Here is a 25,535-nt window from a genome sequence, read left to right as displayed (position 1 = left end):
AATGCTATTACAGTACCATTGACTGTATACCCTATGCTGTACTTGTATCCTGTGACTTACTATAACTGGAATCCTGAGCCTCCCATTCCCCTTCGCCCATGTTGTCTGTCTGCCACCCCCTTCCCTTCTGGCCATACAGAATTCTCTGTATTTCTGGGTCTGTTTCTGTTTTTTGTTTGTTCATTTGTTCTGCTTTCTAGATTCCACATATAAGTGAAATTTGTCTATCTCTTTTTGTTTTTGTTTTTTTTTTAAGATTTTATTTATTTATTTGACAGAGAGACAGCCAGCGAGAGAGGGAACACAGGCAGGGGGAGTGGGAGAGGAAGAAGCAGGCTCCGAGCGGAGGAGCCTGATGTGGGGCTCGATTCCAGGGCTCCGGGATCATGCCCTGAGCTGAAGGCAGACACTTTATGACTGAGCCACCCAGGCGCCCCGTATTTGTCTATCTCTGTCTGACATATTTCACTTAGCATGATATCCTCTAGGTACATCTACATTGTTGCAGATGGCAAGATCTCCTCCTTTTTTATGGCTAGGTAACATTCCTCTGTGTGTGTGTGTGTGTGTGTGTGTGTGTGTGTGTGTGTGGTACATCTGTTGATGGACACCTGGGTTGTTTCCATATCTTGGCTGTTGTAAAGAATGCTGCAATAAACATGGGGGTGCATATATCTTTTCAAATTAGTGTTTTCATTTCTTTGGGGAAGTATTAAATAACCAATAGTGGAATTACTGGATCATATGGTATTTCTATTTTTAATTTTTCAAGGAATGTCCATACTGTTTTTCACAGTGGCTGCACCAGTTTCTATCCCCAACACCATGCACAAGGGTTCCTTTTTCTCTACATCCTCGCCAATACTTGTTTTTTGTGTTTTTGATTCTAGCCATTCTGATAGGTGTAAGGTGATAATTCATTGTGGTTAACTTTTGTACGATTAACTTTCAAACATTTCAGAGAATTCCTTGCCTGTCACTCTTACTTATGGGAACTAAGACTGGGTCTTTACTAGGTATTTCACATCTTTGGAGAAGTGGAGGCAAAACAGAGAATGAAAACCGTTTAAAAACAGAGGCCAAATTTTGAAAGACCTGTACTCTAGCAACTATAAAACATTGATGACAGAATTTGAAGATGACACAAAGAAGTGGAAAGACAGTCTATCCTCATGGATGGGAAGAACACATATTGTTAAAATGTCTATAGTACCCAACGCAATCTGCAGATTTAATACAATGCCTATTAAAATACCAACGACATTTTTCACAGAACTAGAACAAAGAATCCTAAAATTGGTATGGAACCACTGAAGACCTCGAATAGCCAAAGCAATATTGAAAAAGAAAAACAAATTGGAGGTATCACAATTGCAGATTTCAAGTTATAGTACAAAGCTATCATAATCCAAACAGTATGGTACTGGCATAAAAACAGATATATAGATCAGTGGAATAAAACAGAAAACCCAGAACAAAACCCATAAGAATATGATCAATTAATCCTTGATGAAGCAGGAAAGAATATCTAATGGGGAAAAAGCAGACTCTTCAACAAATGGTGTTGGGAAAACTGAACAGCTACATGCAAAAGAATGAAACTTGACCACTTTCTTTAACCATACAGAAAAATAAACTCAGAAATGGATTTAAGACCTAAATGTGACACCTGAAATCATAAAATACTTGAAGAGCGCACAGGCAATAATCTCTCTGATACTGGCTGTAGCAACATTTTTTTGCTAATTATATCTCCTGAGGCAAGAGCAATAAAGGCAAAAATAAACTGTTGGGACGACATCAAAATCAGAAGGTTTTGCACAGTGACGGAATCAATACACAAAACGAAAAGGCAACCTACAGAATGGGAGAAGATATTTGCAGATGACATATCTTTTTTTTTTTTTAAAGATTTTATTTATTTATTCGACAGAGATAGAGACAGCCAGCGAGAGAGGGAACACAAGCAGGGGGAGTGGGAGAGGAAGAAGCAGGCTCATAGTGGAGGAGCCTGACGTGGGGCTCGATCCCATAACGCCGGGATCACGCCCTGAGCGGAAGGCAGACGCTTAACCGCTGTGCCACCCAGGCGCCCCTGCAGATGACATATCTGGTAAAGGGTTAGTATACAAATATAAAGTACTGATAGAATTCAACACCCAAAACACAACTCTGTTTAAAAATGATCAGAAGACATGAGCAGACATTTTTCCAAAGAAAACATGCAGATGGCCAACAGGCACATAAGAAGATGCTTAACATCACTCATCCTCAGGGAAATGCAAATCAAAACTGCAATGAGATACCACCGCACACCCATCAGAATGGCCAAAATCAAAAACACAAGAAACAAGTGTTGGCCAAGAGGCGGAGAAAAAGGAACCCTCTTGGACTGTTGGTGGGAATGCAAACTGGTACAGCCACTGTGGGAAAAAGTATGGCATTTCCTCAAAAAGCTAAAAATAGAACTACCCTACAATCCAGTGATTGCAGTACTGGGTATTTATCCAAAAAATACAAAAACACCAATTCAAAGGGATACATGCACCCCTATATTTACTACAGCATTATTTACAACAGTCAGCCCAAGTGTCCATTGACAGATGAATGGATAAAGAGGAAGTGGTATATATACACAATGGAATGTTATTCAGCCATAGAAAAGAATTAAATCTTGCCATTTACAATGCAATGGATGGAAGTAGAGAGTATTATGCTAAGCGAAGTCAGAGAAAGACATAAACCTATGATTTCACTCATGTAGAATTTAAGAAACAATAAAAATGAGCAAAGAAAAAGGAGAGACAGACAAACCCAGAAACAGACTCTTAACCATAGATAACAAATTGATGGTTGCCAGAGGGGAGATGGGTGGGCGAATGGCTGAAATAGGAGATAGGGATTAAGGAATGCCCTTGTCATGATTTACCCTGGGTGATGTATGGAATTGCCGAATCATTATATTGTATACATAAAACTAATATAGCACCATATGTTAATAGTACTGGAATTAAAATAAAACTTAGTAACAAAAACAGAGGCCAAATTTTAATTATATCAAGAAACTTCTTTCAATAAATAAATAGCTGACCTTTCAGTCAATTTTTCTTTTTAATGAACTTGTTTTTGTTGTATATTTTTGCTCTAAAGGCTTTCTGTTTACCGTGGTGCGGATGATTCATGGCCTCCATCAGATGATGACGACTTTAATATCAAGGTAAAGTACTCTCTTGTGAAATTAATTTTCCTGCTCTGAATTTAGTTTTGTCTTTTATTTACTGTTAAAATTTAGCAGTGGCCTGCCTGTCATCATTTTATGTTTGTAATGGAAAGTTGGTCAGAACAAACCATTTTACAGAAATATGACAAGTTGACAATTTTTTTTTTTTTTAACTCTGGCAAATACTGAGGTGGAGGTCGAAGAAAATGGGCTGGAAAATATATAATGACAGGAAAATTATATTGGGAAAAGCTTTCCCATAATGGAGGAAATATGACATTTGGTTAAGGATAAGGATTTTTTTTTTTTCACTTCAGTATTTATTCTTTTTTGCAGTCGGGTTTTAAGTTCCACGTGACGCGCCGCGGGGTTGCCATGGGGACCAGCAGAAACTTTAGAAGAGTATCGCTAGCTTTGCACAAAGCGAGAGAGCTCAGGGCTCCGGGCCCTGCTACGCAGGGGAGGAGCAGCGGTCCCGCGTGTTGGGCTAGCGCGGCCCGGAAGGGAGGCAGCTGGGGCGTCCCGCGGCGGTAGGCGTTGGCCAACCGCGGCGTCACGTGGCCGGGGAGGGGCCTGCGCGCAGCCGGCCCGCCTCTCGGCCGCCACGACTGCCGCGTCCCATTCAGGAGAGCCGCCTGGCGGGGCTGTGGCCCAGGTAGCTCCCGAGGCAGCGGCGGCGGTGGGCACCTGGGCCTCGCGCGCGTCCTCAGCCGGCCCGCCCCCTAAGCCTCTGGCGAGCCCAGCCTGCCCGGCCGGTCCTAACAGCCGCTTCCCCTTGGCTGCTCGGGGGCGGCGGCGCCGGTCAGGAGCGGAGCCGCCGCAGGTAAGCGGGCGCCGGCCGGGGTCTTTGCGCCGCCCCCTGTCGCGGCTCGGTCTCCTCGGTGGGCTTAGCGTCTCTGCACTCACGGGCGTCTGGGGTCTTCCAACTCGGCGCGGTGCTGCTCTGCGGGAGGCCGGGACCCCTGCCCCCGCCTCGTCACCGCCGTCATGTAGACGCGGCCCCCACCAGCTCCGCAGCAGGACGGGCTGGCAGGGTGGGCTGGGGTGGGGGGTGAGCCGGGGCTGGCGGCTGCGGGGTTGACGTGAGGAGGGGGACGTGAAGACGGAAACATTCGGGTGCCCCCACCACAGCCCCAGGTGATGGTCACTTCAGAGCCCCCAGCTCGCCCGTTTCCCAAGGATAAGGATTCTTACTGTGAGTTTTAGATCTTAACATGACTTACTTTCTTTTTTCTCTTTCTTTCTTTCTTCTTTTTCTTTTCTTTTCTTTTCTTTCTCTAAAAAACATGAATTTTATAATACTAATGCCTAAGTGAAATCTTTAGTGGATCCAATTATTTATTGCAGATATTTTTTCTTGGACATTTTTTATTTTGGTGGCATGTAGTTGTACGAAAGATTTTTTTTTCTCTGTTTCTATCCTTTGTTCTACATTTAGACTAAAATAATATTAGAAGTTGTGGAAATTCAGAAATTTAAATTGTTTCTCAAAATGTATATTGCAAAGGCATTCCACTGTGTTTTCAAAATAATTCCATGCAGAGTATAGTTAAAACTCTTTATCTAAGTGAAGAATACATGATTTGCCTAAAATAATAATCAGTTCTAGGAGCAGAGGCTCTTCATACCCATATGGTAAAATGTCCAATTTCAGAAATCTTTTATATTATAGTTTTTTAAAATATCTACTTATAGCCTTTGTATCAGATTCTAAAAATTTCACTCATTTTATGTTTATTTAAATATTCATTTGAAAGCCCCTACGTCATTATATGCTACTGGATGTTAGGAAACAGAATTCTGCATCTCTTGAAACACCTAGAATAAAGTCTTGCTTGGAAGAAGGAATTTAATATTTTTTGAATGTGAATAAATGAGCAGACTGATGGAATTCTGTATAATGGAATGTTATAAGTAATGTAATGTGTATAATATGTCATAATTAAATACATAAATTTAAAAAATATGGCTCAAATTTATATTCCATTTTCATGTTTAGGCTTTATAAGTGCAAACGAATTATGTTGAGGAACAAAGAAATAAATAAGAAGGAAGGTTACAGTGTATTTTTTAGTATCCTCTAATTGTGAGCTTAGAGTTGTAGATGAAAATGCCCAACTATTTTCTTTAACCCCACCTATGTCCCATTAGATATATCCTTTCAAGGAATACATTTCTCCTTAGAATTCTCATTACCAGTTCTTTCTCCATGTGCAAAGTTGATGTATTAGAAACATTTCTTTTTCTATTTTTTTCTCTCTCTGGTAATAATTTATAGCTTTCAGATTGTCATAGATGACCACAAATTGAACAATTTATAGTGAAAAAATTAAATTCTTTACTACAGTAATTATAAAGAAATAATTGTAGAGTGAGAAAAGTCAGTATTATTAGGTATAGACTATGAACAAAAGCCTCTCTCATATATATTTATAATTTATATGTAATATATATTTATAATATGTAATTGAAAAAATTTAAGAGACTTCTGTTTATAGTATATCCATAATCATACTCACATATCCTGGAAAATACATATTTTTTCCATATACCTTTTTTTACTTACATTTTTCCTTTTTTTCCTTATCTTAAGCTTGTGCTTGATTGATCGGTCATGTCTTATTTTTTTCCTTTTTGCTTCTTCTCCCCCCAACTCTTTTTTTTTTTTAATTATTTATCCCTACCCTAATTTTTCCTTGCAGAAACATTTCTTTAGAGTCTGTTCTTTCAGTCCTTCTCTTTCTGTCTCCATTGTCAATATATTTGGTTATGGCTTTCTGAATCATTGCCCTACAAGGTTTATTATTAGTTTTTTTCTCTTTTCTGGAAGGAGCTGAATTTAAACAATCATTTGTCTTTAGCATTTTGACAAACAAAACCAACTTAAATTGTAATTCCAACTTACCTAAATAAGATACTACTAAAAACTAAATTTTAATATTTTCTCCTACAAGAGATATTCGTGCAAATATAAATCATGCAAACACATGTTAAAGTATAAATAATCTAAATTTCTTAATGTTTGGTTTTTTTTCAATAATACTTTCAATTACCTAGGAATAAAGTTTTATTTTAGGTTACTTTGGTAAAGAAAGTAAAAATTTTTTAAAATTTCAATTTAATTTACATATCGTATATTATTAGTTTTAGAGGTAGAATTCAGTGATTCATTAGTTGCACACAACACCCAGTGCTCATTAATTCAAGTACTCTCCTTAATGCCCATCACCCAGTTATTCCACTCCCTGCCCCCCCACCCTGCCTCCCCTCCAGCAACCCTGTTTCTTTCCTGTACTTAAGAGTCTCTTAGGGTCTGCCTCCCTCTCTGTTTTCATCTTTTTTTTTCCTTCCCTTCCCCTATGTTCATCTGTTTTTTTCTTCCACATATGAGTGAAATCGTGGTATTTGTCTTTCTCTGACTGACTTATTTCGCTTAGCAGAATACCCTCTAGTTCCATTCATGTCATTGCAAATGGCAGGAGTTCATTCTTTTTGATGGCTGAGTAATATTCCATTGTGTATATATGCCACATCTTCTTTATCCATTCATCTGCCAGTGGACATCTAGGCTCTTTCCATAGTTTGGCTATTGTGGACTTGCTGCTATTAACATTGGGGTGCAGGTGCCCCTTCAGATCACTGTGTTTGTATCCTTTGGAGAAATACCTAGTAGTGCAGTTGCTGGGTTGTAGGGTGGCTTTAGTTTTAAATGGTTCAGGAAGAATTTGTATGATAATCAGGGGTAAGGAAAGTAACATTTTGGGACTACCTATTAAATCTCTCATAATCCTCACCCCATGAGAAAATGTAGGCTAGTAAATGGCAGAACTGAAACTTGAATCTACATTTGAATGATTCCAAAACCTGTGTTCTTTGTGTAACGGTGCTCATTTGATAATAGTGAATATTATGATTATTTTACCAAATGTGATACTTGTAATCCTTAAAAGTATTAATTTTTTTTCTAGAATGTCCCCAAACCAAGCTTAAGAAAGCTAATGGCTGCTTGTGAGAAATTCAAGAACTGTAAGCTATTTGAAGACTTGTGTTATTCAGTGATTTTTGTCCATTCTTGTGTTACTCAGTAATTCAAAATTACAGATATTTTCATGTACTCTTTATTTTGTTTTTTACTAAGTGGAAACAAAATGTGGCCTTATGACAGTAGGCGATAACCTTTCACTTACGGACGATAATTCTGATCATAAAGATGAAGATACAAAAGTGTATGACCTTTTTTGTCCTGCTATTCCGTCACCTAGCACTCTTAAAAAACCTCTCGGGCCATTAGAAGGCCTTGGTGTTACAAAGGTAAGTTGTTTTGTTTTAAACTTTTTTCCCCTATGCTTTTTTTTCACATACATCCTCTTGATCCTTATAATGAAAAGATCTTAGGAAGAAATGGAAGTCCTCAAGATCGTAAGAGAACATAGTGTAATAACAACAGGGAGATAAGTACCGGATTGAGATTTATAAAGGTTGGTGGGAGTGAACAATTCTTAAGTATGCCAGTATGGAAGTAAAGAATTAGAAAGCAACTGGAAAGAACAGCTAGATGGATGTGAAGATGAGGGAGGGGGTGGGGGGAAGAATTCATTTAAGAAGGGCAAGATGAATGTAAAGATTGAAGAGTTGAGAGAGATTATTACAAAAACATAACTGCAGTAGTGGGGCTAAGGGAGAGCAGATAGTCTGGATTATAAAATATGGTAGAGATTATTTTAAGTGCAAACTTAAAAAACAAAGTCAGGTAATACAAATGCTTAGACTCTTCTGAATGACTTACAGCTGATTTTTATGAAGAACTGGAAGAAAATTTTATCCTTTTAACTTTAATAAAGTGTGATATATTTAATTTAGCAAAAGCTGTGTTTATAGATAATGCAAAGTGAAATCTGTTTTAGACCTTAATCAGATTTATTATGAATTTTGAATTTTTGGTCGTTGTCATCCTTGTGGTTGGTTGGTTTCTTTCTTTTTTTTTTTTTTTTGAAGATTTTATTTATTTTTGTGCGAGAGAGTGAGAGAGAGATATTGAGAGCTGGAGGACACACAAGCAGGGGGAGGGGCAGAGGGAGAAGCAGACTCCCCACTGAGCAGGGAGCCTGATTCAGGACTCGATCCCAGGACCCTGGGATCATGACCTGAGCTGTAGGCAGATGCTTAACCAACTGAGCCACCCAGGTGCCCTTTCTTGTGGTTTCTAATTTAACTTACTGTGTGGTATAATCTTGGCAGGTTTTAGATCTTTTTGAGAATAAAGAGAGGAAATAAGTAAACATTTTATGTAGTCTTTTCATTAATTAAAACTGAAATTTCTGATTATGTGAGTGAGGTTCTTAATCTTTATCCAGTAAAGGAAAAAAATCTTATGCTGCAGCACTCTTAAGGAAGAAAATTGTTTCTGGATTCTGATTTACTTATTTTTAATTATATCTGCGTATAATAGATATATACACAGACATCGAATGAATGAACTCATAATTTATAAGTTTTTTTCTAATATGAACTATTTGTCATCGTAGAGTCATAAGGAAGGAAAGGTTGCCAGCAGAGTGTACAGAATTATTTCTGGAAGATGATTTTTACTTTTTCAAATATCTCCAATAGTGGATACATTTTATATTATTCTCAGGAAACTTTAGTATTCATAGTTGTTAATTTTTGTTTTTTTTTAGATTTTAAAAATTTTGAGTAATCTCTATACCCAACGCGGGGCTTGAACTCACAACCCTGAGATCAAGGGTCACACACCCTTCCAACTGAGCCAGCCAGGCGCCCACGTAGTTGTTAAATTTAACGTGTGAATTCTTTCAAATCTGAAACTCAGAAATACTGGTGATTTGGTTTTTTTGGTCCCTTTTTTCTTTCCTCATGTGAATATTGGGCCCTGCTTGATAATCATACATGTATCTGGAGTCTTTAAAACATTCAGCTTGGATGATCATGATTATTAATTTTTTATTACTAGGTTCTTTCTCCAGTCCTTAATTACCATCTTATATTCGTAGATAGGAAATTAGAGCTATTAGTTTGCTATTTACAGTTCATATAAGAAAACCATATGAATTTTAAAATGGGGTTTTATCTTTTTTTGTAAATTATAGTAGTACTTAAAAATGCCTCGGAATTCTATGATCCCATAAGTATTTCTCTTCTACAATTTAAATCTTTTAAGATTAAATTTTTAAACGGAGTATTCTTACAAAATCTTAAATCAGTGTTTTGCGATTAAGTCTTTTTATTAATCTTAAAAATGCTGTTCATTACAGAGACGAATACTTGCCTGTATGTGTTTTTTTCCTAAAGTTTTATTTATTTCAGAGTGAGAGAGAGAGAGAGTGTGGTGGGGGGAGAGGGTAGGAGGGAGAGGAAGAGAGAGGGAGAGAAGCAGACTCCCCACCGAGCATGGAGCCTGATGTGGGGCTCAGTCTCACAAATCTGAGATGATGACCTGAGCCAAAATCCTAAGTCAGATGCTTATCCAGCTGAGCCACCCAGGTGCCCATTAACTTGCCTATGTTAATAAAAGTGTATTTTCTATCCTTGAAACTAATGTGAAGTATATAATTGAAATATTGAATCCATGGCTTTTTCCCCCTGCTTTTATTTTTGTTCTGAAAATTTCAGAGTTCTGTGTAGGTTTACATTATTTAATTATATCTATTATATTTTTTATATTTATATTTAAATATTTATAATTATATTACTTATATTTTTCTAAGTAATGTCATTTTTTTCCTACTTCAAATGTATTTGTCTATAACTTTCTTCTTAAGTCTCCTGGGTGTTTCAAATTTGGTATGTCCTGGATTGAAAACATGGTTTCTGACCCTTTCCACTTCCCTGACTTTTTGTAGTCTGCTCTGTCATTTGTTTTCCCCATGCTCGTATATGGCACCACTGAAATACTGAGGCAGGAAAAATCCTGGACTCCAAACTTCCCCGAAATTGCTACATCCAGGGGCCCCTGGGTGGCTCACTCTGGTAAGCATCCGACTCTTGATGTTGGCTCAGGTCGTGATCTCAGGGTCCTGGTATATCAAGCCCTGCATCAGGCTCCATCCTCAGTAGGGAGTCTGCTTGAGGACTCTCTCTCTTCCTCTCCCTCTGCCCCTCCCCCTGCACGCGCACACTCTGTCTCTCTGTAAAAATAAATAAATCTTTAAAAAAAATTTCTACCTCTGAAACCAGTAATACATTATATGTTAATTAATTGAATTTAAATTAGAAAAAGTGACACCTGGCTGGCTCAGTGGGTTAAGTAAGTGTCTGCCTTCAACTCACGTCATGATCCCAGGATTCTGGGATCGAGTCCTGCGTTGGGCTTCTTGCTCAGCGGGGAGCTTGCTTCTCTCTCTGTCTGTCACTCCTCCTGCTTGTGGTTGCTCTCTCTCTTTCCCTGACAAATAAAGAAATAAGTTAAAAAGCAAAAAAAATTCAGCACAGTCATTCACCACATTCAGTATTTTGTCCCTGCTTACCATTTTTCATATCTTATTACCATAGTGCATCCCCTCACCTGTAATTTTGAAATACTCTTCTGGTTTTGGTTCCTTTATGTTCATCTTTACATTGCTGTCAGAGTGACCTTTTTAAATATGTTTGTTACGATGTAATTTCTCTGCTTATTTGGTGGATACCCATTACATGACGGAGAAAGTTCCTATTCTAGCATGACACTTGCCTTTTTTGGTTCAGTCCTGATTTTCCAATTACATGTCTGTATCCCATTCCCAAGAAGTGTGTTCCAGTTTTGCCACATTCTCTAGCTATCGTTACTTCCTGTGTTATTTCATACTTCATCCTTTTGCTCATTCTACCTTTTCTAGAAGGCCCTTTACACCCTCCTTGTGCACTTTGTCTGTCTTTCAAAATACAGCCCTATCTTTGCAGCACTTCCTGAGCTTCCCATATACAACTGTTTTCTCTTTTGTGCCTTCGCTGTGCTTTATTCACTTCACCTGTAGAACTAGTAAATGATACTTTTTTTTTTTTTTAAAGATTTTATCTATTTATTTGACAGAGATAGAGACAGCCAGCGAGAGAGGGAACACAAGCAGGGGGAGTGGGAGAGGAAGAAGCAGGCTCACAGCGGAGGAGCCCGATGTGGGGCTCGATCCCATAACGCCGGGATCACGCCCTGAGCCGAAGGCAGACGCTTAACCACTGTGCCACCCAGGCGCCCCAGTAAATGATACTCTTCTGTTCTTATCTGTTTTCGTCCATCTCTACCCCTACTAGCATATAGGGTAGTCCCTGTCTTTTATTTCTACTTCCAACTTGTCCCAGGATAGTGCCTATGACTTGACAGAGACGGTATGTATTTGTCTTTCTTGAGTAAGTGAGTAAGGGAGCAATTGAATTAATGTGTTTTCTGAAGTTGGGTTTTCGTTTTGTGTTGTTTTTATAGGAAGGAGAGGTGCTATCAGCAATTGCAAAAAAGGACAATGGGATTGATACTGAAAGTGCTCCACAAGGGCAAACAGTTAATGACAACTTGACTTCTGATAGAGCATACAAAAATAATGGAGATGGTAAGTCAGTGAACATCTGTGAATTTTTTTCTATGCTTAAGTGTTACTATAAAAAAATCTGAAAGTCTGTAGATCTAGATATGTTTTCCATTTCATTAAGATATTTCTCTTTTGCTGTCTTTCTTTATAAGTATCCCAACTACTACCAACTTCTTGAAAATACTTCAACACTCTGAAAATCTTTACTGCTATCACTTTTATTTTATTGAAATATTCATAAATATGGATAGGCTTCTATATGTGTTTCAAATTCATAATAGTATTCTCATTAAAGTGTCTGTGACTATATTTTGTAGTTATGGTATTAGGATTAGAAGAAGAGGAAGATAGAGAATCACCTTGGGATTCTGAGGTACTGTTTTCTTCTTCTTGTTTTACAATATAAGCATTGAGTGATGTTAAAACATGAAAGGAATGCTTAGGCTTTACTCTCTTGTCTGTGTGTTTGCCCATAAAAAGTATTTCCTTATCCTTTTACCTGTAATTGACAAAATCATTATGTGTAAATATAATGATATAGCATAATACAGTTCTGCTAATTTGCAAGCTTAACTTAATGAAAGCTGTGTAGTATTATTGCAGAAAACTGAGGCTTAGAACTGAAAAGGAATTAGTTTGTGTTTTGAAATTAAGATATCTAAAAAACTAAAGAATTGCTCCAGGCCCAACCTAGGGCCAAATGTATGATTCTGTGGTGTATATGGATGTGCAAAGCTCCTAATGAGATCTAGAAAGAGTTTGGATTATAGTTTTTACAACTTGAAACTTGAAATGATAATGCCTGGGACATGAAAGTATTTTGTTTATATATATATATATATGGCATATATACATTTTTTAAAAGATTTTATTTATTTATTTGAGAGAGTGAGTGAGTGAGCGGGAGGGAGAGGGAGAGAGAATCTGAAGCAGACTCAACTCTTGAGCGCAGAGCCCGACTGATTTGAAGAGCTGGACACTCAACCGACTGAACCATCCAGGGGCCCTGAAAGTATTATATTTGTATTGTCAAGTAGATTTACAAGGAGCATTGGAATTATAATAACAGTTTGGTTTAGTGGTGTTGTATTTATTAATTTTTAAAAAGATTTTATTTGAGAGAGAGAGAGAGAGAAAGAGAGCATGAGCAGAGGGTAGGGAGGGGGTCAGAGGGAGTCGGAGAAGCAGGCTTCCCGCTGAGCACATGGAGCTAGATCCCAGAACCGACTGAGCCACGCAGGTGCTCCTGCTTTACTGAATTTTTAATAGGTAAAAACCATTTCAGATACTTAAAATAGTATGCATTGAGTCTCTTTGTCACAGCCATACTTGTAACAACATAAGGATAAAGTAATGAGGGCCTGTTCTAAGGTGATAGACTATAGAAGGAGATAAAAAGGGCCTGATCTCTTAGCACAGGCAGGTGCTACACAATGGTGTGAGCACCATATTTGAAGTCAAGAGATATGCTAGCATCCTGGTTCTGTCACTTGGTAGTTGTGGGATCCCAGAGAAACTTCTTTAACCTGTTTGAATGTCAGTGACCTCATTCATAGAAATGGTACTCATACCTACCTCTCCGGTATGTGTAATGAACAAATGTGGTAACAAATGTGAAAACACTTTGTAAACTGTAAAGGGTGCTATAGAAATATAAGACAAAAATGATCACAGCAGTTTTTAGTGATTTACTAAATATTGAGGTCACTTTTTTAAATGTGAAGATTTCTGAAGGACAATAAAATAAATGATAGTAGTGTCAAGAAAAGAATGGGAAAGTTAGAATGGGAAGGTGGATTTCTAATTTGGGGTATGTTAAATTTTAGTGACACTGTATAGGCATACAGTTGACCCTTGAACAAGATGGGTTTGAATTCTGTGTCCACTTACACACAGATTTTTTTTCGATACAGTACGGTACTGTTAATGTATTTTCTCTTCCTTATGATTTTCTTAATAAGCTTTTCTTTAGTTTATATTGTAAGAACACAGTATATAAGACACGTAATATACAAAATGTATTAATTGCCTTTACGTTATTGGTAAGGTCAGCATTAGGTTATAATGTACTCTGACCTTCCATGCTCAGTTTACACAGTCAATGGCCAAATGAGGATTAAGAGAACATATACGAGATCTATACACATAGATCTAGAGAACATAGACAAGGTCTTCTATTTAAATGTTTTGGTTTTTAATATACAGTTTTCCTATTTTTAAGTCTAATTGCTTTGAAAGTAGGAGGTTCAATAGATTAGTAGTTAAGTTTTTGGGGAATCAAAAGTTATATTTGGATTTTTGACTGCTGGCCATCAATGCCCTTAACCCTTGCATTGTGCAAGGATCAATAGTATAGTGATTTGGTACTTGAGACCTTCTCAGTGAGATTATTATTATTTTTTAGAGAGAGAGAGAGTGCACATGAGAGGGGTGGGGAGGGACAGAAGAAGAGGGAGAGAGAGAATCCCAGGTAGGCTTCATGCTCAGCACGGAGCCCAACACGGGGCTTGATCTCACGACCCTGAGATCATGAACTGAGCTGAAATCAAGAGTTGGCTGCTTAACTGACTGAGGCACATAGCACCCCCTCAGTGAGATGATTTTAAATGTTTTGACCTTAAATAAATTGCTGTTATTGAATACCAGCTGTGTACCAGTCTATACAAGCTGAGGGGTTAGGCTGTGGTGGTAGGAGCAGAAAAATAAGGAAACAACAATCCATTATAAGTCACTATAAGTGCTTCATATAAAGAAAGTGGAAATGTTAGTTTAGAGAATATTGGGGGAGTTTGTAGTTAGGATGGGGATGAGAATGGGAGTGGAATTTTTTTAGTCAGAAAAGATCTCTCTGAATGTGGCAAGAGCTGCCAAGTGAAGGATGAGAAGGACCAGTCGTGCAAAGGTCTTGGAGAAGGACATTCTAGACAGAACCATGGATCACATCTGTTCATTGTTTCACTCTGATGTCTTGGAATGACCAGGAAGCAGGAAGATCCACCCCATTGTCATAATCATTGTTATTATTGTTGAGTGTAGAAAAGAAAATGTGCACACTTCAATACGTGCTTGGTATATTTTAGGTAATTAATAAATGTTCTTATTCTTCCCTTGTGAAAGCTTACTATACTTTTTGAATAGTTTCATACCTATATCTGAAATTTTCTGCTATTATTTAAACATAATTTCAAGAAAAGTTTTTATTTCTACTTTGCCATTTCATTCAACCATTTTTCCTATCAGTAAAAATTCCAAGTCTTTGTTTATCTAAATGAAGCAGCAGCTACCACAGTGTTCTGTTTATACTCAATATGATATACTCCAGGGTCTCTTATGTCAAGTATCTTATTTCAACAGTGGAAAAGTTTCTGCCATTAGGAACAGTTTAAATTTGTAGCAAATATACTTATTAAAGAATTTATTGAAATACTTATTTTTAATATGCTTTTATTTTGGTGGGGAATGCAAAGGAGAGTTAGGTGTTTTGTTAGTTCCTGTTAAAATGTACATATAAGTCAGTCTTCTGTCTACGAAAGTATTTACTCTTGCCTTCCACATTCAGTTTACAGAGTCAAGGGCCAAATGAAGATTAAAAGGTACACTTAATCTAGAAAGCATATATGAAGTTCTTAAATGTTTTGGTTTTCAATACATGCTTATTTGTAAGTCTGATTGCTATTAAAGTAGGAAATTCAGATATTTTCTTAGAAAAGGATTAGTAAATCTTTATGCAACTCATTTTTGATGTTAATCTTAACAGACTAATTCTGAGAGTCTTCCAAAGAAATATGTTAATCATTCATCTGGAACTACAGATCAGAAAGGGTCAAGTATATTAAATGAAGAAGTAGAAGGTAAGAATTGTATTTTATGGAAAAGTCATTTGATAGACTGTTGATTTAAATTGGGAATATTCATATATTCTAATATCCAAAGAGAATCACCTATTAAATGCATAGAAAGGAGAAAGATGTGAAAAGGAAAGAAGGTGTATATCTTATCAGGTGTCAGCAACAGATTAAATTGAGAGTGCCACTAAAGGGGCTAAATTACTGGTTCCATTTCAAGATACTCTAAGACCTAAGGAGCGTCAGCAAAGAAGAGGAAAAGAGCCAAAGAGGGAATGATGAGAAAGGTGGAGAGTACAGGGAGTAGATGAAGGACAGTAAGCAGCTCTTTAGAGTGGAAGGTGGTAAAATAAAATAATTCTTTATTTTAGAAGGAAGAGCAGACTATTTGAAATGCAGGAGTACTATCAAGTGAGCTTTCAGTATCAAAACTTGTCAGAGTAGTATACCAAAATTTTCCGACTCTTACTGCTTTCCTCACTGTTGGGAAGACATTAAGGATTGATGCAGCTGATTATGCAGAGCTGTGTCCTAGTCAGCTATAAATATATGTATCTTAATGTCATATAAAATGGTGGTACTTCATAAGCTATTATCATTTAGTGCAAAATAAGAGAATGGGAAGGAAGAAGAGAGCAAGGTCAGGTAGGGGGCAATCAAGGAAGCTTTAGCCCTGATATTGGACTTTTGTCCATTAGAAAGTTTATGACTTTTAATACACTTTCAATTTTAGAGAATTGATAGTGATGAACTTGAGGCTTGCTTCTAGAAGGTTAAGTGGAGGTAAAGGAATGTGGCAGCAGACTCTGTATGGACCAGAATTTCTCACATTTTAGTGAATCATCTAAGACCTTCTTAAAAATGCACGTTGTGAGGAGCAGGTCTGGGATTCTTCATTCTGACCTCTCAGGTGATGCCAATGTCAGTGGTCCTTGGGTCATGTGCTCTGTAGCAAGGGTATAGACTTCCCTCTAGAGAAATCTGGAAGGGCCGTTGGCTAGTTCAAGACCTAATAGGATCAAGGAAAAGTATTATTTTATTTTTATTTCTGAGCATGTTTTTAGCTAGAGGGGAGCAAGGAGATGCAGAAATAGAGGTTATAAAGGTAAAATTCTACCTGCTAAACAACGAGGAAAGAAGTGGTGGAGATAATCCATAATAAAAGGGATGTAAAAGCAGGACAATCAAGACTATAGATCCAGAAATTACTTATTTTAAAGATCTATTTATTTGTTTTAGGGAGAGAGAATGAGAGAGAGAGAGTGAGCGATCAGGGGGAGGGGCAAAGAAAGAGGGAGAGAGAATCCTCAAGCAGACTCCCTGCTGAGCCTGGAGCCTAATGCCCAGATCAGTCCCAGGACCCCGACATCATGACCTGAGCTGAAATCAAGAGCTGAGGCCCAATAGATTGTGCCACTCAGGTGCCCCCAGAAAGTACTTTTGAAGAAGGGGGATAGTGAGGGGAAAGAGGGAAGAAAGAGCATGTTAGCTAGGAAGTTTTGGAGTTGATGAAACTCAAGAGAATTCGCTTTAGATGGCTTGAGTGTATTTGCAAAAACAGATTATATCACAGCTTCTCCACAAAGAATGCTGAAAGCAGATGGAGTGCTAGACTTGGAGTAAAACATAGCCTCGCATTCATCCTCCTCAGATCTATTCAGGCATCAAAGATATATGTTGCATTGGTATTCATTATTCAAATGAGATTAATTTGAATATGGAAGCTTTGACTGTTGGTTTTTTTTTTAAGATAGGTAATTTTTTGATATGATAGCTGTTTCAAAAAACCTTTTAAAGACTGACATGATCTACCAAATCAAATTAATTTTGGAAACAAAAGAAATTATAGGGTTCCTTCCCTAAATGCTAAAATTGTTACTATAAGTATGACACTGATTTTGCAATAAAAAAGATTTTCAGTATCTAAAAATTCTGTGGCAGTTAAATTATTTTTTTCCATTTTGGTAGTCATATCTCCATATTGAAAGTTTATTGTACATTATTTCTTAGATGTGTTTTATATACCTTCTTGCATGAGTGGATCAAGAAACCTTAAGATGGCTAAAGTAGAGGATACAAGAAATGTAGGCATACCAGTAGCCCACATGGGTATGGACAAAAAATAATACTTTTATTAACTATTATCCTACAAGTGTATATCCAAGCCGATCAATTCAAAACACTTTTTCTCATGAAAACTAAATTATGCATTCAGTTGAACTATCATCACAACTGTGTACTGCCTAAATTACAGGACAGACTGAAGAACATGGTAAATACTTGTAGTATAATGGAATAACTGATGCTGCTGTACTGCATTAAGGGTGTGCTGTTGCATTCTACCATTGGCTTTCACGTTTATCCTCCCAGACTTATGATTTGTTCCTCTGATCAAAAATTGCTTTTCTCCCCATCAGTCAGCATGTTCACATTGGTATATGTGCACTTTTCTGTTGTAGTTATAGTCATTTGAAACATAATCTTACTTTTGAAATCCTACCTGCATGTTCTATTGAACATATCTTCGTATTTTCTTTTCAGTATTTATACTGGGTTCGTATTTCTGTCTTGTTGCTGTCCTAACCCACCTTCCTGTCTCCAGAAACAGAACACCAAAACCTAATGTAATCATTTTCAGCACCAAGCATGAGGATTCAGCTTAGTACTAACTGCATGAATGTTTAGTTGACTTCCACATTTAGATATAATTAACTATATGTCCCTTTTCCTTTTAGATTCTCCTGAGAAATATCCTTACTCGAAGGTAAAACTTTTATATTTTTTTCAATTTTTAAGTACAGATTGTATAAAATGTACATTATGTCTTAATCATATTGTTTCAATACCCATTCAGCCTACCGCTGAAATGAAAGAGTTTGTTCCTAACACAACAGTAGAGCTGGAAAAACAGACATTCAAATCAGGTAAATTTTACAATACAAATTTAATGTTGGAAGGAAGCATGACAATTCAGCTTAGTAGTAACTGCATGAATGTTTAGTTGACTTTCACATTTATATATAGTTAACTATATGTTCTTTTTGCTTTTTAGATTCTCTTGAAAAATATCCTTACTCGAAGGTAAACCTTTTATGTTTTTATTTTGAATTTTTAACTACAAATTGAATGAAATGTACATTATGTCTTAATCATATTGTTTCAATACCCATTCAGCTTATCGTTGAAGTGAAGGATTCTGTTCCTAATAAAACAGTAGAAATTAAGAAAAAACAAGCATCCACATCAGGTAAATTTTACAATACAAATTTAATGGTGGAAGGAAGTACACTAAAATATTTCAATGCTCACTCTCTTCTTATTCTGATTTTTTTTTTGGATGTGTGGGAAACTTAACCAAAGAATTTGACATAAATAAGGTAGATATCATTGTTGATATCCATGTTTGAACAAAAGATATTTACAAGGAGAAGAAAAAGAGATTTTAAAAATGAAGCTTTAGCTCAAGTTTCTACTTTTATGTTTTGAAATCCTAAAGTTCCCAGTTCTGGGGCGCCTGGGTGGCTCAGTTGTTAAGCGTCTGCCTTCAGCTCAGGGCGTGGTCCCAGCGTTCTGGGATCGAGCCCCACGTCAGGCTCCTCTGCTCGGAGCCTGCTTCTTCCTCTCCCACTCCCCCTGCCTGTGTTCCCTCTCTTGCTGGCTGTCTCTCTCTCTCTGTCAAATGAATAAAATCTTTAAAAACAAACAAACAAACAAATAACTAAATAAATAAATAAAGTTCCCAGTTCGGAATCCCTTTACTTCCTAGGGATCCCTAAAAATTAATTAGTAGACTTTTAAGATTTTTCCATTGTTCACAATGTTTATATGAATTCTGACCTTTATCTAGTGTAAAGCTTCACTTGCTAACATGTCAATTGTATTTTATTTCATCTTAGTGTTTTGTTGATCATCTTAAGCCTAACAGATGTTCTCATTAGCAGACTGGTGTGTGTGTGTGTGTGTGTGTGTGTGTGTGTGTCTATGTGTGTGTCTATGGTGTCCTTGATTATTAAAAATGCGGGAAGTAGTTATATCTTAATATTTGGCAGATACAATCTTTTAAAACAGTAATTCTGAAACGTACTGGCCTTAGGGTCCTTTTATACCATCTAAAAATTATTAGGAATTCCAAAGAACTTCTGTTTAAGTGGGTTGCATCTGTTGATATTTACAATATTAAAAATTAAAACAAACATTTAAAATACAAGCATACACAATCATACATTGTTAGGCATTCGAGCTATGACCCACTAATCATGTGAGTTGTGATACTATCACGTATCATATCTTTAGAAAACTTCACTGTACACGTAATAAGAGAATGAGAGTGAAAATGTCAAATAACATTTAGCATTATTGTGAAAATAGTTTTGACCTCTTGGACCCTATGAATGGATGGACCTTGGAACTCAGGGGATTCTGAGACGACATGGGAGGACTGTTTTAAACCAGATAAGGGTTCATGGATGCAAAATGATAAAGGGACCCTGTGATGAAATGGGCATTAAGGTTTCATTTCTGCATTTCTTGCTTTTTTCTTTCACTAGCCTTACGAGGTTTAAATCAGACAAGCTTGTTTAAAAAAAAGGAAAATAGTTTTGTTATACATTTTCTGTTTCATGGCACTGTAGTTTTTGGATCTAGTGTGGACTGAGACTTATTCTGTTTTTACATGAAAATGATTAGATCAGCCGAGGCTTGCTTTTCTCACGTAAGTTTATGATGTTTATCCAAGGCTTAAACATTTCTGAAGATATTGGTGCATTGAGGAAAGACGATCTCATTGTAATTAAAGTAGTACCATTCATTAAAAGTTTTTTAAAACCCATGTCTTCAGAACACACGGTGCGTATTTAAACATAAAATAAATGGTTAGACATAAATGTTGTTACTAAAAAAATTCATACCTTGGAAAATCTTAATTATTAGTGAACAAAAGTCCTTATGGAATACAGAATATGTAATAGAGCTTGGTGAGTGAGTTAAAATATGTAATACTAGAGAATGAAAAAAATGAGAGACCGTTAAATTCATCTGTGTGAATGGCAAGTATAGGACATGTAAAATACAGTAAGTTATGAATGAGCAGTAGTATGTCTGGGAGAAGAACAGGACATGGGACTGCTTCTTTGACAGAAGAGTTTATACGGATTAGTCAAGTTTGTATTATTATTTACATTCTAATAAATGAAACTTTGTTTTCCGATTTGTCCAATTGGGAGTCCACTGGTTTGACCCAGAATAATGAGACTTGTCAAAGATACAGGGATTTGAAGGTTGATGATAAGTGCCCATCTGTATCACAATCGATGACCAAAATTCAGTTGGTACCCACAGAATTTGGACAGACGACATTAATAGATAAAGAAAAGATTAATAATATTTGAGCTGTGTTTCTGTTAGAGAATTATAAACTCCACGACCTGTGTGAATCACAGCCACCAGAAACCAGAGAGCACAAAGAAGGTAATAAAGAATCATAGAGAATTCAACCTCTCCATGACTTCACCATAGTTCTGATTTTTCAAAAATAATTTTGTGGCAAAAGTTACTTTGTGTTTACTCCTTTTCTGCAACCTACAACCAAACAGAATATCTTTTAGCAAGACATTTGCATTCTTGCTCTAAGCAAAACAACATATGAATAAGAATTCGGAGAAAGTAATTTCCTTTAGGCTAGTTTTTTGCATTCGCTTGAGAGCGGGTAGCAAAATTATATTTAGAACTTTGGAGCCAGTTGGGAATACTAGGTAGAGATCTAAAGATTGCTTACTCAAAACATAATTTCTTAGCTTTATTTTTATAGCTCTAAATTCACAAGTATTGGTTAAACTGTATTCACTGTAACTAATAAAAACACCTTCCCAAACGAAATATTAGACTATTTCCTGTATTCTCTATGACTTTATTTTAGAGTTGGCTTTCCCAGCAGTAATGGGAATCGTTTAGGATTTACTATATAGTTATCATCTTCTCAGCTATGTATGCATAGTCCATCCCCTTGTTTTCTCATTTTTATTTTTTTAGAGAGAGAGAGAAAGTGAGGAGTGAGGGAAAGGCAGAGGGAGAGGGAGAGAGAGAATCCCAAGCAGGCTTCACGCTCAGCACTGGGCCTGATGGGGGGCTTGATCTCACGACCCTGAGATCATGACCTGAGCTGAAATCAAGAGTCGGGTGGACGCCTAACTCACTGAGCCACCCAGGTGTCCCTTTATTATTACGATTATTATCTAAAGATTTTATATACTTGAGAGAGACAGATTGAGAGAATGAGTGGGAAGAGGGGCAGAGGGAGATGGAGACTCCCAGCTGAGCAGGGAGCCTGATGGAGGACTCGATCCCAGGAATCCCAGATCATGACCTGAGCCGAAGGCAGCTGTTTAGCCAACTGAGCCACCCAGGAACCCTCCTTTATTATTTTTAATGAATAAATGGAATATTGGTTTTAAATAGTACTATATCACTTAAAAATAATATGTGGAAAATCAATTTTAATTCTAAGATACTCTATTGATTAACCACATCTAATGTGTGCTCTACTTAATGTACCAGTTAATTCAGTGCCTTTTCTCTCATATGATCAGGTCTGTACTAATAAATAGTACAGTATTTTTTTCACCCCTGTAGTTTTCTTTCTTTACTTGTAGAATTAACACTGTATTTTCAAAAGATTTTCAGTTAGCTCCTAGAGTAGTGAGTACAGGCAATAAATTCAAAGTTATTTACCTATACAATTGACTTGTTTGCTGTTACTTCTTCATGAGCTTGGTGGATCCAAGAAGCAGGACTTTTAAAACAAAACGCCTACAGGCTCCTTAACACAGGAAGATACGAAAGAGAAAAATTATAAAATAAATACAAGCAACTTAAAACAGTTCATGTAGATTATTTCTCTTCTCACTTGATGCCTTTTATAAGGTAATGAGCAAGGTTAGTTCTCTAGGGATCCAAGATTTTGTGTTTATTCGTTTAGTGCAGATTTATTCTGTCCTGGGCCCTGATAATTTTATATCCTGAATATTTCTGGAGCCATTCTGTCAGTTCAGGTGTGCTTGCTTCATCTTTATTTTGTATTACTGTCCTATAATTCATCTCCCGTCTTTTATTATAATGCCCCTCAAATTCATTGCTCTCCACAGCATTTAGAGTGATCTGTCTCAAATGCAAATATGACTATGAACTGTTGAAAATACATTTGTGTCCGGGTATCTTAAAATTACACATAAGGCTTTCATAGTCTTGAATTCTGCCAAACGCTCTAACCCTTTCTACTGTCTGCCCTTTTCTCTGGCATTCTGAACTGCTGGTGATGTCTTCCTCTTTGATCCCTGTAATTTAGACAAATATTTACCTTGTTGTGTGCTTCTCTCCCTTGTCTTAACTACAGCCTTGCATACTCTCCCCATTTTCTGCCCTCTACCCCCTTTGAATCTGGCTGACCTCAACTGTTGCAGTCTCAGTTCAGGCATTATCTCTAGAAAAACCATTCCTGACACCTTTTATCTACAGGCTTCTTTAAACCTGGGTGCCTAGCATTCAGCGGGAATTCAGTAAATAATTACTGAGTAAAATAAAGACTGTTTATGCAGAGATGATTTAAGAGATTGTCCCATACAGGGGTGCCTGGGTGGCTCAGTAGGTTGAGTGTCCAACTCTTGATTTCAGCTCAGATTATGACCTCAGAGTTGTGAGAGCAAACCCTGTCTGGGGCTCAGTGCTGGTTATGGAGCCTGGTCAAGATTCTCTCTCCCCCTCTGCTCCTGCCCCCTCCCTCTCTGAAAAGAGAGAGAGAGTGAGTGATTGTTCCATACAGTGTAGGAGGAAATGAGATAGGTATATAAAGAAGTGATTAGCAGTTCAGGTGGTGAAGATGCACTGGAAAAATCTGTAAAGTAGTAAGGTAGCCCCAAAGAAAGAGACACCTGTTTATGTGGGGAAGGAAGGCCATAATCAAGGATGACTTTACATAGCAGTCTGTGTCCTAAGGTGTGAAGAAATTTGCCAAGTAGTAGAGGAAAACATTTCAGGCACATACACCCATGGGAAGGTTGTACACTGATAATGGCATCAAAAGTACAAGTAATTTTGGAAACCATGAATAATGTAGTTGAAGCTTAAGGTGTTTAAGAGGTACTGGTATAAGGTGAGGAAGAGTCTGTTGTGATTTTATGTTTCTGCTGCCTTTTCAAATTTTGTTTCTGGTTGTTTTGTTCATGGATGTTAGGTGGATGAATTTGTGAATGAATCTTTGAGATGTTTGTATGCCTTTAACCTGGTGACATTTAGTATTTCCCAAATGGTTTGTTGAAGTTTTCGATAATTAAAAGTATTTCTTCAAGTAAATATTCAGCTAAAGATTAAGTTTAATTTAAAATCTTAATTGATAAAATGTTATTTTCTATTTTTATGAAGGTTATAACTTTTATCTAACCATGCTAAAAGTAGTCCATTTTAACTAAATATATAGATTTGTCCTCAGAACGAAACTTAGAAATGACATCAGAAGAAGAGCAAGAAAGACTTGGTAAAAGTGAAAATAACCACCTGCAGGTATGTAAAAATTTAGATTTCCAATATTCCGATATTGTTTTCCCTGCTTTAATAATGTAACCTAGTTCAAACGAAATTATCGTTTGAACGGCCATATTGAAGTCAACAGATTATAACTTAGTATTTAGTTTTTATAAAATTTTACAAGTTACAAAACTTAAAATATTGGTAGATTTTATAGTAACTTACAGCTAAACTTTATCCTTGGAATTGAGACAAAAAAAAATCGCAAATATTGTTTGCTTGCATTTTTGTAATTTTTACATGATAAAGAAGGTAACATCAAATATTGAATCATCTGTTTAAGTAGTTAAATTATGAGCAGTATGACAATAATGACTACTGACTTAGATTCGTGTAGGAGTAATTATTCTCAGTGGTTCAAAATGTGCAGTTCTGTATTGCCAGTTACTAATGCCCAGATTAAAGACTTATTTTGCCTTGTGATCTCTGTGTTGTTGACTTCACAGAGTGGGGTCATAAAATCAACACAGTTGCCTATTGTAGAGTCACTCCTTCCAGGATGGTACCTTTGTAGTTGAGTAATAATAACTTTTTCAGTTATTTCATTTCAGCATAGGAAATCAGTGAGTCTCATTAAATTTTTTGTATCCACTCAGTGGGCATTACAATATATTAGAGCTGGATACAAGCAGATAATGTATAGTGACGTATAACACTATCATAGTATAGAATTTGAATTAAAATTTAGGAATTTGGTTTTCTTTCTGATTGCTGTTGATTGATTTTGGCTTCTAATAATTTGATGTTTGCCTATTCTCTAGTTATTAATCTTCAAAAAATATCCTCACATGCACTGTAGGGGCTCACTATTTAAGGTATGGTGAGATAAAGTGTTTTAAGTTTGTAGCATTAAAAATCATCTAATTCATTTTTTGGTAGCCGTAACATGTAATGAATTGTTTAGTTCTAAAAAACTGACAAAATGAAGCTTATGGATTTATGTTTTTCTTTTGTCTTAGGCTAGGGTGAGTTATTTCTCACTTCTTAGTTACAATCCAGTGATTTGGGAGCAGCTTAACATAGCTTAAGAAATTAAACAGTTAAATTTTAATTATTTTCTAATTTTTCTTTGTCCATACTTGATTACGTAAGGATAAAGTTATTTTACAAACATGTATCCTGGCAGAAAAGACATCTGAAAATCAGATCCATCAAAGTAACATTCCACTTTTGCACCTGCAAAAAATGGTTCGGGAACCAGAAATGAATAAGAAACATGATAGAAAGGATGATATATCTGTATATTCAGAACATCCTTCTGTGCAACAGTATGAGAAAATGTGGAACAAGAAAGGCAAATTAGAGTGGAAAAATAATTTAAAACTCATCACCAGTGAGTTAAAGCGGAAATTTGGTGCTATTTGTGAAAAAGACAAAATT

General features: G+C 36.7%; 1 protein-coding gene across 20 annotated transcripts in view; it reads left to right on the top strand.

The window, feature by feature from the left end:
• The window catches only part of ANKRD26 (ankyrin repeat domain containing 26), a 124,074-nt gene that overhangs the window by 19,367 nt on the left and 79,172 nt on the right, over positions 1–25,535 (top strand). For 12 of the 20 annotated variants that reach the window (XM_048219391.2, XM_048219386.2, XM_048219381.2 and 9 more), the window contains 12 exons: positions 3,151–3,217; positions 7,189–7,246; positions 7,359–7,531; positions 11,634–11,757; positions 12,054–12,109; positions 15,494–15,587; positions 17,592–17,690; positions 18,317–18,345; positions 18,436–18,505; positions 18,634–18,662; positions 18,756–18,828; positions 24,049–24,131. In XM_048219391.2, the coding sequence (XP_048075348.2) occupies positions 3,151–3,217; positions 7,189–7,246; positions 7,359–7,531; positions 11,634–11,757; positions 12,054–12,109; positions 15,494–15,587; positions 17,592–17,690; positions 18,317–18,345; positions 18,436–18,505; positions 18,634–18,662; positions 18,756–18,828; positions 24,049–24,131 (955 nt within the window). The remainder of the gene's footprint in view (positions 1–3,150; positions 3,218–7,188; positions 7,247–7,358; positions 7,532–11,633; positions 11,758–12,053; positions 12,110–15,493; positions 15,588–17,591; positions 17,691–18,316; positions 18,346–18,435; positions 18,506–18,633; positions 18,663–18,755; positions 18,829–24,048; positions 24,132–25,535) is intronic. The other 8 variants (XM_057304640.1, XM_057304639.1, XM_057304636.1 and 5 more) reach the window with 2 other exon arrangements.

This window comes from Ursus arctos, unplaced genomic scaffold (genome assembly GCF_023065955.2).
Source record: "Ursus arctos isolate Adak ecotype North America unplaced genomic scaffold, UrsArc2.0 scaffold_30, whole genome shotgun sequence".
Taxonomy (NCBI): Eukaryota; Metazoa; Chordata; class Mammalia; order Carnivora; family Ursidae; genus Ursus; species Ursus arctos.
This window is presented reverse-complemented; position numbering and strand designations above follow the sequence as displayed.